This window comes from Lathyrus oleraceus, chromosome 4 (genome assembly GCF_024323335.1).
Source record: "Lathyrus oleraceus cultivar Zhongwan6 chromosome 4, CAAS_Psat_ZW6_1.0, whole genome shotgun sequence".
Lineage (NCBI taxonomy): Eukaryota > Viridiplantae > Streptophyta > Magnoliopsida > Fabales > Fabaceae > Lathyrus > Lathyrus oleraceus.
In genome coordinates, this window is record NC_066582.1 from 119,762,939 (window position 1) to 119,779,944 (window position 17,006).

The window sequence follows — 17,006 nt, forward strand, 5'->3', positions numbered from 1 at the left end:
AACTTGTCATCGGAAAGAAAGTCATGCACGGATTGCCTAAACAGACAAGTACAACATTATAGCGATTCGCTATCAAGTAACCCATATCTGGTAGACTCATCCATTTTTCAGGTGGCTGTGAACCAAAGGATTCTATCATCAAAGATTCTCTCAGTTCTAACAACCGATTAGAAAATAACTTGTCATACAAAGTTGACCTATCCTTGTCTATTATTTCCAACCCCAACTCTCTGCGAACCATTGGCCAACCATCTTCACAAACAACTCTTTTAATTTCTCCAATACCCAACAAAAATTCTCTGTTTGCTCAGACTCCATATACGCGAATCCAACAACAAAAGTCAACTCGGTCGATGTCATGCCAACAATTTCAAACAAAGGTTGTCTATATTTGTTTGTCTTATAGGTGCTATCCATAACTAACACAATCGGAAATATATTCAACAACTTAACTGAATCAGGATGTGCCCAAAATATCTCTCTCACCACTTCCGAGTCATCCTTTTTTCTACTCCAATACACATACCCTGCATCCTCAATAAGCTTAAACAGATGTTGTATCTCACTCCTAGGACCTCTTATCTCTTTTTGTATCACACTCTTATGCTTGTATACTTGTGTAATCCGAGTGACATTCTCAGGATAATTGTCTTGCAAGGAAAGCAATATGTGTCTAGGTGCTACATGTCTCATTGCCAAATCAGCGACATGTTGCTTCTCATATGTGGTCAACCTACCAATAAACGAATGACCTTCTAATCTATCAGGTAAACCATGATTATGTAACCCACATTTTACATCAATCTTCCAACCAGATCCATCTTTCGCCGGAGTCGACCTGATTTTAAATGGGCATCCACATTTCTTGGACGCACTTTGGGTACCACTATCACTAATCTTGTGTTTCCCACCTTTATCACAACCAAATACTATTTTGTTACTTCTCCCTCTCTTCCCGTTTCAGTATCTGAACGACTGACAATAACAGTTACTTTATTGTCGATTCCAACCTCTTTAATCCATCTGATAACCTCTTCTCGTGTACCAAACCTTTCCGTCATCATAAACGCATCAGTAGTATCTACACATATTTGGGGGAAGATTTTCCATTCCTGCAAAATAAAAAAAAATTAAATAAAATTAAAATTTTTTTAAAAAAAAGCGAACCGGAAGACTTCATGAAAGACTTCCGGAACACATATATTACAAATCGGAACACTTCTACAAAGAGTTCCGGTACATATAAATTTGTTCATCGGAACTCTTTGAAGAAATGTTCCGGTTTTGTAAATTTTTTCTAATTGAACCGGAACTCTTTCATGAAGTGTTCCGGTTCATTGATTTATGTGTTCCAGAACTCATTCTTGAAGTCTTCCGGTTTGGGAAAAATACATACCGGAAGTGTTTTTGCAGGAGTTCCGGTGCGAGGGGTGTGAAAGTGTAATTTCTGAAATTTTTAACTGAATGGTAAAAATGAAATGGTAAATTGGTTAAAACCAATTAAGGGTAGAATGAGAATTTTTAAAATTTTGTAGGGGTATGAGGCTAACTGTAGGGGTACAAGGTAAAATTTTCCTAACTCCAGTTTTTTGGTTCGAATGGTTTTAAACAGTTCAATCCATTTTTTTTCTTCCGATTTTACTCCAATTTTGATCCACTAACAATTTTGAAAGATTAACTCAACCAGATTTATCTCCAATTTCCGATACAACCGATTGAATAGACCGATTCAGTCTGATTTTTAATACATCGGAAATAATGATTCGTATTCGTATTATTATTAATATAGTAGAAATGTGATAGTATTAACATTGTTAGTATAAATAGTAGAAGTAGTATAAAAAACAATAATATGATAATAAAACAAATAAAAATAAAAAGCCACCAAAACCCTGGCACATAAACCCTACTTTCTCCTTTAACTAATTCGGATTCACAGACACAGTTGCGTTGAGCCAAATACCAAATGGAGTCCCTTCGGTTGAAAACTAACTACCGCTGTGTTCCGGCCCTGCAACAGTTTTACACCGGCGGCCCCTTCGCCGTCTCATCAGACGGCTCCTTCATCGTCTGTGCATGCGGCGATTCCATTAAAATCGTTGATTCCGCCAACGCATCCATCAGGTCCACCCTCGAAGGCGACTCCGAACAAGTCACCGCTTTGGCTCTTTCCCCCAACGATAAACTTCTCTTCTCTTCTAGCCACAGCCGCCAAATCAGAGTTTGGGACTTATCCACTCTCAAATGCGTGCGCTCGTGGAAGGTACAGCCAAATTAGGTTTAACTGTTTAACTTCAATTCAATATTCGGTTATGCTTATGCGTACGTGTATGTAGTGTAATTGATTTTGGTGTTGTTTTAGGGTCACGATGGTCCTGTTATGTGTATGGCTTGTGATGCTTCTGGAGGTTTACTTGCTACTGGTGGAGCTGATAGGAAGGTCCTTGTTTGGAATGTTGATGCTGGATATTGCTCACATTTCTATAAAGGTCATGGTGGAGTTGTTTCTTGTGTTATGTTTCATCCTGATCCTAAGAAACAGCTTGTGAGTCCCCCACCTTAATGCTATTTACGTTATTGCATTGTGTTTGTGCCAATATATGCATTTCCTTAATAGGGATTAATTGAACAAATTGTCAATACTAAGTGAATTGAATCATAATTACTGACTACAGTTATGTGAGCTACACGTTAAAATTTTCTTTTCCATCTAGAGAGTCTAGAAAACAAGACATTTTTCTAACTGATTGATTTAGAGTGATTAATGGTGACTAGTGACAGGGACACGAGTAGTGTAAGATTTAATTGATGGTCATATAATGTGGTTGTGTCTTTTTTTTTCCTTTCCATTTCGGTTTACATTTTGCGATTTTTGAAGAATAAGAAAACCTAAGTTAATGTAACATGAGAAGGGTGGAGGAGTGTAGTAGTCTAAAGTAAAAGAATTGATAAGATAGTTTGTTCTAATCCTTTTAATGCAAGCAAATGTGAATTTTGTTTATCCCTTCCCTATCACTATTCACTACTTGTTTCCAACCATATGCAAGTGTTGAATCCACCTTCATATATTTAACTTATCCTAATGGAATTGGTGTATGCAGCTTTTTTCTGGTAGTGATGATGGGGGTGATAATGCAACTGTAAGGGTTTGGGATATTTCCAATCCCAAGCGAAAGACCTGCATTGCAATCCTAGATAATCATCGCTCTGCAGTGACTTCCATTGCAGTATCTGAAGACGGATGGACACTGCTCAGTGCTGGAAGAGATAAGGCAAGATTTATAACACTCTACTTTCCTTTTTGTTTTAATTTACCTGTGATACAATGGTTTAGTGTTGTTAAATAACTGGTTTAGCATTGCTATACTGCTATTACATAGTGGAATTTAGACCAACCGTGGCAGATGAAACAACACTTCTGTCAGTTGTTTGAACTGGTGCAATTTTGAGTTTTTTGTTAGTCACCTTTTTAATTTCTCTTTATGCAGCTTTTATTTGTGTGCGGCGTGCTTCATTTTATTTTTAGTTATTTATTTCAACTGCTTTGCGGCTTCCGCTATTTCTTTCCTTATATCATGACTCCATGAGCTTTTTCTTTTCTTAATTCATTTATTTATTTTTATTAGAGTGAGACTTATCCTCAATTTTGAACATTGCTTGATTTGTCTGGATGGCAGTTTTACTAGTAGGCCAAAACCACAATGAACTTAATTTATTAATTTGACAAATTGGTCTGTGGATTTGTATTGGCAGATTGTAACATTGTGGGATCTTCATGATTATAGTAGCAAGAAGACTGTCATCACAAACGAGGCAGTTGAATCTGTTTGTCCTATTGGTGCTGGGAGTCCTTTTGCTTTATCATTAGATTCATATCGGCAAAATTCAAAAAAACATGCTGGTTCCCAAGCAACACATTTTGTTACTGTTGGTGAGCGAGGCATTGTGCGCATATGGAGTTCTGAAGGGTAATTAATATATGTGGATTTTTTTTCCATTAGTTAAAATATTTCTAGTTCCATATCAATTTGCGGGAATTAAACTTAGTTAATGGTGGACTGAAATGAAATCCGGGAGGTATGGAAGGGCCTGAGTTAAAAACTTGGCAACTTAATTTGTCTTTGTTAATTGGAGTTTATTTATATGGTGGCAGCCTGTAACTTGTAAGTAATTTGGCACACCTAAATTTGGGATGTAATATTTTTTACCAACTAAAGGTGAACGGCCTTTAAATTTCAAAATTGTCTTAATTAAGATGGAAGCTGTGCACTCAGTTTTTTTATTTAATATCAACAGTGCAGTTTGCTTGTTTGAGCAAAAAGCTTCAGATGTTACAAACAACACAGACGAGGATGGTTCACGTAGGGGTTTCACTTCTGCTGTTATGCTTGGCTCCAATCAAGGATTGCTTTGCGTGACTGCAGATCAGCAGTTTCTGTTTTACTCTCTGAACTGGATTGAAGAGTTGTTGCAATTAAATCTTACCAAAAGACTAGTGGGATATAATGAAGAGGTTGTAGATATGAAGTTTGTTGGGGATGATGAAAAGTTCCTTGCTCTTGCTACAAATCTTGAACAGGTATAACAATGTGCTAGTAGATTTAAACTTTATCTTGAAAAAAGGATAAATTTCCATCGGTTGCATTGCAGGATATTGTTTTCATCTAATTATTTTATATTTTATGTAGTGTTTGTTATTGTGACTGCATTCAAAATTTATGTAGTCTAATCTTTAAATGTATGCACTAAGTGCTGAACATGATCCATGTTTCTATTTATTGGGATAAAAAGTAATTATATACATTCAAGAATCAAGACCGAGAATATAAACACTTCAAGAATTTTTTGGATAGAACAATTGGGAATGAGATTCCATTTGTGAAGTTTTTTCAGTCTGTAATTGATTACTAAACTTTTGAAATAGGACCATTTTTTAATTTTCAATTAACAAAGAGAATACAGTGTATTTAACTATTCATGTTCAATAGAATTTTGCAATGTTCTCACGGTCTTATTTATGCTTTAGCTGCAAGTTGTGAGTCATGACATTAAAGCTTATTGGTTTCATACTTTGTTTTTGATGTTGGAAACCATTTGTTGGGTAAGGATTAAAAATATTTTGCTTGGTGTTTTGAATGGTCATTTTGAATTTTTTCTGTTGTTGTCATTAGACCCTTGTAACATTATGTTATGATCTTAGGTGTAACATTATGTGATGTTTAAGTTCTCGGCCTTTAATGTACTACCCTATTGGAGCTTTGCAGGTTCGGGTTTATGACCTTGCATCTATGTCATGTTCTTATGTCTTATCTGGTCATACTGAAATAGTTCTATGCCTTGACACCTGTGTATCAAGTTCTGGGAGAAACTTAATTGTGACTGGAAGTAAAGATAACACTGTAAGTTTTTCCTCTTTGGTCTCAACTAAGACTTTGAAACTTTCTTTTGCGGGAACTCTTATATAATGTTTGTGTCCTAATAAGTTAATAATAATGATAGGCTTGTACTGCACTGTGTTGAAGTCAATCTAGAATTATGTAACAATGTCCACTTACTGTATAGGTTAGGTTATGGGACTCAGAAAGTACAAGCTGCATTGGAGCTGGCATAGGTCACATGGGAGCTGTTGGAGCCATTGCATTTTCAAAAAAAAAGCGGGACTTCTTTGTTAGTGGCAGTAGGTGAGTGTAGATGCATTAATTTTTTTCTCCATAACAGCAAGGATTCGTTTACTTTTTTTACTCCGTAAGTTCCTGCATTTTGGAGTCACTTTATATGGTTTTTCTCATGATAACTCTTTTAATAGTAAAATAATTACTGTATAACTGTAAGATGAAAAAGCGCATGAAAGTTGTAAAAAGTTTATGGTATGCCTTGTTTTTTAAAATCTATTCTCAAATGATAATGTTATAAATGAGAAAGAGAATAAGTAATCTTATCATTCTTTTCTCACAGCAGCAGTTTAGCATCAATAACTAGTTAGAAAATAATATTTTCAAAAACCTTCTGCTGTTACGTTTGATTGCTATCTGTTGCTCTGTTTAGCCAGTGACAATGTCAATTTGATATATTACATGTTAAAAAACATTATGGTTGACCTATGCTGCGTTGCCGATCTTTTAAAGAAGACAGCCACATTTATCACTTTCAAGATAGTCTTCTCCCAACGGATCATTATCCCCAAACATCAAGTTTGACTTTCCTGTTTATTTTTTGATGTTAAACTTTTTTTTTATGCTGTATGACTTGACTGTTCCAATATGTTACCAGATACTACTATACTGTTTAAATTTATTTATTTCTTATGAATGTGTGAATGTTTCTCAGTGATCATACTCTTAAGGTGTGGAGTATGGATGGTCTCTTGGACAATTTGACAGCTCCAATTAACTTAAAAGCAAAAGCTGTTGTTGCAGCTCATGATAAAGATATCAATTCTGTAGCTGTTGCTCCAAATGATAGTTTAGTATGTAGTGGTTCTCAGGTTGGTATTATATCTGACTTGCAAATTTCTTTGGTCTTTTATTTTAACTAATCTTATCAAAAAAGTTTGTTCCCATTGCTGACTATAGTATTATTTATCATTTTTGACGTGCAAAGACTACTTACACTGGCTTCCTTTGTTTACTCTTCCTGTTTGAAAATTTTGTGCTTCGATTATAGTTACCATCAATTATTTTTTCTTGTCTTCAATCAGGACCGCACCGCTTGTGTTTGGAGACTTCCAGATCTAGTATCAGTAGTTGTATTTAAAGGGCATAAAAGAGGAATCTGGTCTGTAGAGTTTTCCCCTGTTGATCAATGTGTAGTAACAGCATCCGGGGACAAAACAATAAGGATATGGGCTATATCTGATGGCTCGTGTTTGAAGACATTTGAAGGACACACTTCAAGTGTGTTAAGAGCACTGTTTGTTACTCGCGGAACACAGATTGTTTCTTGTGGTAAGGGGATATCTATAGCTGATTTTGTTAATTTCCAACATTTTGATTGCTTGTGTGAACCGTGATATCCTCAATTAATATTTCAGGTGCTGATGGTTTAGTAAAACTATGGACTGTAAAATCAAATGAATGTGTTGCCACTTATGACCATCACGAAGACAAGGTTCTACTCGATCCTATATTATAATATTTCAATTTTTTGCGGTTTTTCTTCAGGGCTGGATTGGTTGAGGGGGATTATTTTATACCTTTGTGTTTGGTTGAGGGCCCTCGCAAATGTGCTGCATACTTCAAGATTCTCAGTAGAGTTTTTGAATCTTTTATTATTAGTGAGAAATTTAGGATTTGACCTATTCACCTCAGCCAGAAAACTGTATAAACGCTACTGAGTTCTATGCTCCACCAAACATTCAAATTATGCTTTTCTTGATCATTTATTATTTCCAAACTTGGAGAAAATTTAATCCAAATTATTTTAGCCATATCTTTTTATTTTTGCCTTCAAGTGTGTAGATTATATTTTGGCAGTGACACATCTCTGAATTTTTTCTTGCTCCATAAGATAGTTTGCATAATATAGATGATGCTATATAACTTATTTCATGCTCCATAAGATAGTTTGTATGATATAGGTGATGATATATAACTTATTTGAGCATTTGATCAACATTTAATATCAGTATAGATTTCATTTGGTTTGAATATGAAGACTAGTTAGAGCGGGTCGTTAAATATACCCTATATATTTACAAGGTGTTCTGTATCATTCATGCATTTTCTCAAAATGTAGTTGCAAGGTTTTAATGACCTTCCTGTTGTTTTTCCCACAATTTTCCTTGATATATCAGTTCAAGTTTTTTGGCCCTTGTAATCTTAAGCTGATTTTTTTTACTCTGCAGGTTTGGGCCTTGGCTGTAGGCAGCAAAACAGAGCTGCTTGCAACTGGTGGTAGTGATGCTGTTGTCAATCTGTGGCTAGATTCCACTGCAGCTGATAAAGAAGAAGCTTTTCGTAAAGAGGTTTGTTAAACTGACTGCATTTTTTTCGTTTTCCACATAGCATTGAGGTTAAATCAACGATTGATGATAATAATGATTGCTAAGTTTGATTCTACAATTATTCCCCATTACACAATGCACAAATTTTGATGGACGAGTGGTTACACAATCAGATAAAATTAGAGTTTCAGAGTCAGCAGAGAGAAATACTCTTCAAAATCACGTGTGCCTTGTGTATTAGAAGAGTGTTGGGTCTCTGTTAGTGGCTATTATTGTGAGAGAATAAAATAAATTAGGTTGAGATAGTAATGCATGTTACTATGAGTAAGAGGAGAAGTTGTGATCAAGAACTATGATATCATTTTAAGCTGAGGCATTTTACACGGGAGAGGCTTATCCTTGAAGTTCTGCAACATCTTTGTGATTGGAGAGTTTGTCCCAATTTCTTGGAAAAACATACTGGGTTTTAACAAAGAGTAAGATGGTTTATATTGTTGATGCAGGAAGAGGGAGTTTTGAAAGGTCAAGAGCTAGAGAATGCCCTATCAGATGCTGACTATACCAAGGCAGTCCAAATTGCATTTGAATTGCGCAGACCCCATAAACTCTTGGAGTTATTTGCAGAACTTTGCAGGTTAGCTTTTATCTATTTTAGGACCTGAATCTTATTGGTATACACATGACTGGCACCCGAATCTTGTTGTGCAGAAAGAAAGGAGCTGAAGATCACGTTGACAGAGCACTTAAGGCCTTTGGCAATGAAGAGCTTCGTTTATTATTTAACTATATTCGAGAATGGAATACAAAACCAAAGCTCTGTTATGTCTCACAGTTCGTGCTTTTCAGAGTTTTCAACATCTTTCCTCCAACAGAAATTGTTCAGGTGTGTTTTAGCCGTTCTTTTAAGAGGCTTCATGAAATTCGTATCCTTAAAGACACAGGCTGATTAGTTCAGGCTGCATATGCAGCTCGAAAAGATTTAATTTTCAGACTGTATTCTCCGCTTTAAGGCAAATGTGAATCTTTTAGAAATATGATATTTGGCATCAAATATAACTGTTGTATACTATAATGGATATAAATTGCATTTTAGCATTAGGGTAAAGTATGTTTATATATGATAGATAAGCCAATATACAATTAATTCTACATAATGCAACTTTTAATCCATTTTTAGATTTTGGAAAAACATTTTCATATCCACCTGTTTATATCAAAAAGGGTTTAGGCATATGTATCTTGGTTCAGTTTGTTAGATATTTTTCATTTTACCTTATACATTTATAAGTTTTTGAGGAAACAAATAAAATGTCTAACATACATTTTTTATGGGATATTTCAGATTAAAGGGGTCGGGGAACTACTTGAAGGTCTTATACCATATAGTCAGAGGCACTTTGGCAGAATAGATAGACTTGTAAGAAGCACATTTTTGTTAGACTTCATTCTATCAGGAATGTCAGTTATTGAACCAGAGACCCATCAGACGGAATCAAAGGACGAGTTTCCATTACGATCTAAAATCGATGCTCCAGATCAAGAAAATGGGAAAGAGGAGAAAGATTACACTATTGAAACTAATACTGCTTCAAAGAAAAGGAAGTCACACAAATCTAGACATGAAAACGGGATCGAGGAAAAGGATCAGATTCTTGAAAATGATACAGCTTCAAAGAAGAGGAAATCAAACAAATCAAAACATGGTTCCCACAAGAAAGTCAAGGATGTTGCTTACAACAAAATTGAACCTATTCAATTACAAGCATAAGTTGGTGTTTCATCCTCTCGCGTATACATATGTTGATTGACTGTTGGAAGAACTTGATTCCTTCAAATTTTTGACGGTTGCTGTGTCATTTAAGAATATTTAGGCCACAATTTTGTTAATTGCGATGTAATTTTAGCCACTGTTTTGTATTAGTATTTCATGTTTTTGATGTAGATCATTTTTCAAGCTTGCTCCCAATGTGTCGTATAGAAATGTTCCTTCAGCTGTCAATTGAAAGAAAATTTGTGACAGGAAGATTGCATACTTTAGCATGAACTCAAGCGTTTATTCTCACTCTAATTTAAACAGTACTGCACACTTTGTCCCACATAAGTTTATTATTATTTTAATGCCTGTTATTTTCTTGTCCTAAGTTTGTATCGTATTGTATCAGATAGTTGTGCAAAAACTTGTTTTTAAAGAGATTCTGTTCAGATGTTACTTATACTATAGATTTATTTGATAGAAATTGAATAAAAATAAAGACCGATTTGAAGGAATTGAGCCCAGTACATTGTAGCAAAACCTAAGCAAATTTTATGTTAGATGATAAATTTTGAGAATTTCTTATGGCACCTAGATGTTTTTAATGTACCAGTAAATTTTAATAAACGACCTTTGATTTTGAGATGCATCTCTGGATGCATTTCAATACACATTCAATAAAAAAGTCATTGAGTCATGTCTTTTCTTTTTGGTTTATTTTATTTCGGAGATGAATCTCCAAAATGATTTTGTAGTTACATCTTCGGAGATACACTCCAATATCAAAATCAACATAAAAGTAATTTTCAAAAATGAAGTTGACATTCATAAAATAAAATAAGCATTACAATGATGATTTCAACATAAACTACAATATTACATTTCAATATTCCGATAGACGCTTGCACATCTTCAAAATATTTTCAACCGATCTTTGTAGCGTTGCTTCCAACTCGAGTGAAACTTTTGTTTTGAAACGGAAATATGTATTCCTCATAGTCCTAACACCCACTTGCGTCTTGAGCTCAAATTTGCTGAACTCAATCTTCCCTCCATTGTCAATCGATGGTGAACGGTACTCGAGTTCACAATCCTTCGTTTGTCCCCGTAAGGTAGGAGATAATGAATTTCGTCTTTGATATCTTCGAGGGAGGTGCAATCGTGAGCTTAAATGCTCGCCCGAGTGTAGAGTTGGAGAAAGAGACATTTGCAACATACCAATGGATGTTTATTTATGACATTTGAGACATTTTAAGTTTGTGTGAAATATAACATAAGAGCACCTAAATTTATAGAAGACAAATATCAATACGAACCACTTATTAACTGACATATTGATTCCGAAGATATATCTCTGATACTACACACTCTTATCTTGTTTCGGATATGCATCTCCAGAACTTGCCGTGAACCAGTTTAAAAACAGAACACTAAAACATAACCTATTTTTTCATTGACAAAAACACAAATGTTGTCACGAGGAAGATAAAAAATGCATAAAGGCAAAATATGAAAAAAATGTGAATATTAACACTTCATTTATATTGAGACACAATTACATACAATTATTTGTCCGGTTAAATAAGAAATTAAAACGAATCACAACATATGTCGTCGACTAAATCTATAGGTGGTACCCCCTTGAAATTTTATGCATTTGATTCCTTTTCAATGTTGTTCAATCTCTCGAATTCTTGCATCCTTTCCATAAAATGATCCGATTAAGTCTCGACTTTTGTGGTTGAATGAGCCGCCCACTCTGGTGATGTAACTGGTATATGACATCCCGATTTCAAGTAAAGTTGAACAAGATAATTTTATTTTGAAAGCCGCCCAATACACATGATACAATCATTTGGGTTTTGGGGTAGGACGGTGCACAGTGAGAAAAAGGTTTCTAAACAACCGTAGCGTGTTAGGTCAACACACACTCTATCATACACACATGCTATTAGGTGACCCATTTCAGAGAAGCACATTCCTTAAACGGACAATCACATTTTCTTGTACCGGTGTCGTCACTTTTTAAATTCCGAAGATGAGTTATATATTTTCCGCTTCTTTCACAAATCATTATCACAAAGGCACATCTTCTATCCAAACCATTATCAAATCTTCCGATAATCACACCAAATCCAAGTTTAGATGCCTCCATACGACTCCATTGAAGCATTTAATCACGAGATTCAAACTCTTTGTTGTTTTTAAAATCGTTGCCAACATCTACCGCCTTCATAACAACATCTTAAACATTAGGAGAAACAACCACACCTTGAACATTTAGAGAAGCAATTTGTTTTGAAAAAACATCGGGGTGCACTATATCTAATGAAAAAAATTAAAACCATAACAGAATATAAACGCTACTACTGCTTCATAATGACTTCAAACATGAGCACAAACAGATTCCAGAAATGCATCTCCAGACAAGTTCATATACGTTCCGGAGATACATTTCCGGACATGACGTGACTTTTTTCAATAAAAATGGAAGATTAATGTGAGCAATGCAGAGGGAAAAGAAGAATCTTTACCTTCAATTCTATCTTCTTTTGCTCCCTATGATGTGATGAACCAAAATGATGAAAATTTGGAGTGAATAAATGGATTGAGAATGAAGGATTTTTAGGATGAAGGGCTTGGTTGAAAACTAATTATGTCAACAATGGATGTATGATCATGCAACTGGTTCTTCTATCATATATTTTCGGAGATGCATCTCCAGAAATATCTGACATGCAAAGGTGATGTAAATTTTAAAATGCCGCCCATAATTCCGGAGATGCATCTCCGAAATATCTACTGAACTGCTAAATAATTAAGATCTTTCTTAAAATATTCCAGAGATGCATCTTCGGAATAAAAATTACCCAACATATAGGGTGCTCTCAAAATAACCTTACTTGAGTGTGCAAGAGGTGCGTCCGGTGATGCATCTCTGAAAATGAGAAGTATTTATGGAATTTCACGTGATATAGTAGAAATATCTATGATGCTTTAAGGAATTCTCTAAATTTTACTAATATTTAACAAAGTATTTAAATGGTTTGAGAAGACCCTATTTTAAAAGTAAGATATTAAAGTAACATGACTCCCTCCTATCTATTATTTCTTCAAACATCATATATTGTATGTAATATGTAAGGAGACAAGTAAATATAGTAACCATCCATATTTATCAATTTCTTTGCAACTTTCAGGATATGGAAGATAATGGTAGGAATCCTTAAGGAATATATTCTCTACCTCCGATGAACTCTTCCATGATGGTATTAAATATTTAGAAGACTCTCCTGTCCTCCGCTCCTCCTTCTTATTCTGTCTTTTCTAGATTGGGGGCTTATGGTTCGTCCTTAATCCATGGACTTTCCCTTTGCTTGTTGAAAGATTCCTCTAACATACTTATTTAAGTGTCTTATTGAATAAGGTGCTTAATCTCCCTCTTTAGTTGGTGTCATTCGTCTATTTGATAACCCTTAACCTTGTGATATTTGCACCACCTATTGGGTTCGGGCCCTATGACTACCCTTTTGGACTTCGAGGAGGATAGATGTCGTGAGAGCATCAAACTTTACACTAGATTTTCTCTCGACAGGTGTTGAGAGGTGTAAAGTTTTCTATGGGCCTCTCATTGCGTTTGAAAGCTTCCCCGTCCCAAACAGGCGAAGTATAAAGGCTCTGATGTTGTTGTTGTTGCGAAGAATCTCACCAGCATGTGACACCTTCTTTGAAATCCTTGGTTTTATTTTCCGCATTTCTCTCTTCCCCTTTAATATAATACTCAACCCGCTACATAATTCCAGGCATGAAAGTGACATGTTTTTTGGGTGAGAGACTCATTGAAGTGTCCAACCTTTAAACCATTTTAAAATAATCCCACAAATATTTTTAGTTTGGATGTACCTATTTATTGTTGCCTCATTGAATTATGCAGGGTATTTTTGCAAAGACTCAAAATGCACTCGAAGGAAATTGAATAGGTTGGTTATCGAAACTCTCAGATGTATATACATTGGAATTTGATGGATTAGTTTCGTCGATAGGTTCTAATATATAACTAGTCACCAAAAGATGAGGGAGATTCATGTACCACCTTAGAGTTTCCTATTTAAAAGTATTGGATCGGAGCTTGCATTTTAAGAATTTACCGGCGTCAATTATTGTCATATGAGTGTTGATGGTGACGATATGTTCCTGGGGTCCTTTTTTCAATCAAAGGCCACCAATGATGGTGGTTTGATGTTTTCTAGAACTAGAGCACCTCATATTTCATCAGAGAGAGGTTGTGGATATAGGATCTCATCTTCTTCTAGTAGATTATCTTCGTGATGCCGATGCTGAAGGGTAAAGTTGTTATCTTGTATGATTTGGTTGGAATAACACAATTCCTCTAGAGCGACTTACATCTCCGCTATGGTCTTATTGTAGCTACCACCACTGCTACCGGTGACAGTGGTGCCTCGTCTCACCATGGTGAAAAGGTGATTAAACTGAATGTTAAGTGAATGTGGCATAGGTCAATTTACGGATACTCCATAGTGTGATCCAATTGTACTTGTGATAAATACAATGATGGGATCCTTGCTTGCGTAGGAGAAAACAAGACGACTTTTTGGTACTAAATCTCTCGAAAGTGAATGTATGCAACAATCCTAGTGGTTGAGATATTTATAGCCACAGTTTATGGGTGAAGAATCGATTCAAATCCCAACTGTTTTGTTGTAACGTGGGAATATGAAGACTCAATCCTTTCTTTTTTATAGAAGGAGCAATTTTCTTCTTAAAGTTGTGGTAATGACGAATTTTATTCGTATGTTATGATATGACACGTCTTCATATATTTACAACTAAATTCTTACATTAGTAGGCTCGTTGGCCCTCGCGCTAAGTAAAACAACATGGATCTGACACATTCACGTACTCACTACATGAGGTGAAATTGCCCTTACACTCCTTACACCCTCTTGTGTCATTATAATTTAAGGTCCAACCAAAATTATCTCCTTTTTAATTAATTTATTTTGAAACATACCAATAGCCGACCATAATAACAACAAGAACTAAAGATTTATCACAAAAAGTTAATGTTCTATGCACATTTTTTTCCATCAACCCATTACACAATAAATTTTAAAAAACTAAATAAAAACAAAAGCAAATATTAAATGTCAAATGGATATGTATACATGTATACATTCTACTTTAGGAAGAACCTTCCTGTAGGCACGTGATGGTGAAGAAGTCGACAATATTTACACATCTTTGGGGTTGTTCCATTCCCATGTCGGCTTGGGTTAATAAGGTGAAGGTGAAGAAGTATAATGCAAGGATTTATTTATTTGGTAGCACTCTCCATCGTTGCTTTTACTGTCCCTACCATTGAAATAAATTAAAACATTTATAACTATATTCTCATAAAAAAAATGTTATCTTAAAGTGAATACTATTTTTTTTACTCAGTTGGATCCTATTTAAGAAAACTTAGAGAAGTTAAATTATGCAACACATCAAGAAAGAAACAAAAATGTCTCGAGTAGGTTATGCTCTTGAACCCAAGAAAGTCGATACCCTCATTCAACCCTCATTCCTGCATTACGCCAAACAACATGCAATCGATCTCATACAAATCGACCTCACCATACCCTTATCCCAACAAGGTCCATTCCACTGCATCATCCACAAACTCCATACCCAAAACTGGAAGAACCAGTTACACGAATTCTCAACCAAACACCCAAACACAGTCATCATCGACCCTCCGGAGTTGATAGATCGTCTTCACAATCGCATTACCATGCTCGAATCAGTTGCACAGTTAGAACTTTCTATTGAAAATGAAAACGCGACTGTTGAAATTCCCAACCAAGTTGTCGTCAAGGAACCGAAATTATTCGATTTCGGTTCGATTGAGGAACAGGGTTTGAGGTTTCCTTTCATAGCGAAACCGTTGGAGGCTAACGGGACTGTTGATTCTCATAATCTGTTTTTGGTTTTCGACCGTGACGGTGTTAATTCCTTGGATAATAATCCAATGGTGCTGCAGGAGTTTGTGAACCACGGTGGGGTCATTTTCAAGATTTATGTTGCTGGGAAGCATTTTAATTGCGTAAAGCGTAAATCTTTGAATGATATTTCCGAAGAGAAGCTCAAAACGATTAAAGGGTCGGTGCCGTTTTCTCAAATATCTAACTTGGGTGAGGGGGATGGTGGTGGTAGTAGTGTTGTTGATAAGGCTGAAATGCCTCCTCAGAGTTTGATTGCTGAGTTGGCAAGAGTGTTGAGGGAAAGATTAGGACTTAATCTTTTCAATATTGATGTGATTAGAGATGGTAAAAATCCAGGAAGGTATCTTGTGATTGATATCAATTACTTTCCTGGGTATGCAAAATTGCCGTCTTATGAGGAGTTTTTCACCAATTTTTTGATGGATGTTGTGCAACAAACTGAGTCTGTTTGAGTGAGTTTTCAAGCCAGAGAGAGTGGATGATGTTATTAATCTTATCTTTTGTTGTGTTTTTCTGAGTGGTTCTCTTGGTTCCAAAATAAGTGTTGTGTTGATGATAGTAGATGCATTGTATCTTTTCAGTTCTGATGGCTCAAAATGTTTCTTATTGAAAATAAAGAATATCCAGGAATGGAATAGCATTGTTTTGTGCATGATGCTTGTTTTCTAGGCTGTGTTTTTCTTAATAAGAATCAACTATGAATTGCTTTGGCATCTGGTTCTATGATTCTAGTCAACTAAACACGAACTAGTAAACAAATTTATTGAGTTTATTCCATTCAAACAGCAACACTTCTCTCTAGTTAAAGTGATGTTTATTTCTAATCTTACTAAAACATTAATTAATTACAAAGCTCATGAATAAATATCATCTAATGTTAAAAAGAGGATTTTGATAATTCAAGTGTTGTAACCTATTAATACGGGGGTGTAACTATTACAACAAGACAAATATATTCTCACCCTCAATTATCTATCATTTAATTTCCTCTTTTTCTCCACACTCTAATTTCTCCATCATTCACTAATCTTGTGGTTCCAAATTCTAACATTTGACATGGTTTTGATCCATAAACACCTAGTGTGTAACATGAATTTTGTCTCTAACGAAAGGATCACTGCAAACCTACCAATCCTTGATACGAAGAATTACGACAAATGATTCAAACAAATGAAAGTGTTGTTTGGCTACCAAGATGTTCTTGAAGTGATCAAGAACGGGGTGAATCCCCCTGTCCAAGGTGCAATGGATGCACATCGAGCAACACATAAGAAAGAGAAGTAGAAAGATTTCAAGGCGCTGTTTT

The 17,006-nt window shown here is 35.3% G+C and overlaps 2 protein-coding genes across 2 annotated transcripts; both read left to right on the forward strand.

Moving 5' to 3' along the window:
- Positions 1 to 1,876: 1,876 nt before the first annotated feature.
- On the forward strand, positions 1,877 to 10,010 carry LOC127073922 (protein TORMOZ EMBRYO DEFECTIVE). The gene is made up of 14 exons (XM_051015171.1): positions 1,877 to 2,263; positions 2,363 to 2,545; positions 3,102 to 3,272; positions 3,754 to 3,968; positions 4,297 to 4,579; positions 5,265 to 5,399; positions 5,563 to 5,681; positions 6,328 to 6,484; positions 6,698 to 6,944; positions 7,031 to 7,107; positions 7,844 to 7,963; positions 8,446 to 8,576; positions 8,651 to 8,825; positions 9,285 to 10,010. Exons 1-14 carry the CDS (start codon positions 1,967 to 1,969, stop codon positions 9,708 to 9,710), a joined length of 2,736 nt encoding a protein of 911 aa, XP_050871128.1. The 5' UTR covers positions 1,877 to 1,966; the 3' UTR covers positions 9,711 to 10,010.
- Positions 10,011 to 15,176: 5,166 nt separating this feature from the next.
- Positions 15,177 to 16,352, forward strand: LOC127073923 (inositol-tetrakisphosphate 1-kinase 1). Its single transcript, XM_051015172.1, has one exon. It carries the CDS (start codon positions 15,193 to 15,195, stop codon positions 16,150 to 16,152), a length of 960 nt encoding a protein of 319 aa, XP_050871129.1. The 5' UTR covers positions 15,177 to 15,192; the 3' UTR covers positions 16,153 to 16,352.
- Positions 16,353 to 17,006: the final 654 nt, after the last annotated feature.

Coding starts and splice junctions, on each gene's coding strand:
- LOC127073922 (XM_051015171.1), top strand. CDS start 1,967: ATGGAGTCCCTTCGGTTGAAAACTAACTACCGCTGTGTTCCGGCCCTG. Junction 4,580..5,264: donor TTGCTACAAATCTTGAACAG/GTATAACAATGT, acceptor GGAGCTTTGCAG/GTTCGGGTTTATGACCTTGC. Junction 7,964..8,445: donor AAGAAGCTTTTCGTAAAGAG/GTTTGTTAAACT, acceptor TTGTTGATGCAG/GAAGAGGGAGTTTTGAAAGG.
- LOC127073923 (XM_051015172.1), top strand. CDS start 15,193: ATGCAACACATCAAGAAAGAAACAAAAATGTCTCGAGTAGGTTATGCT.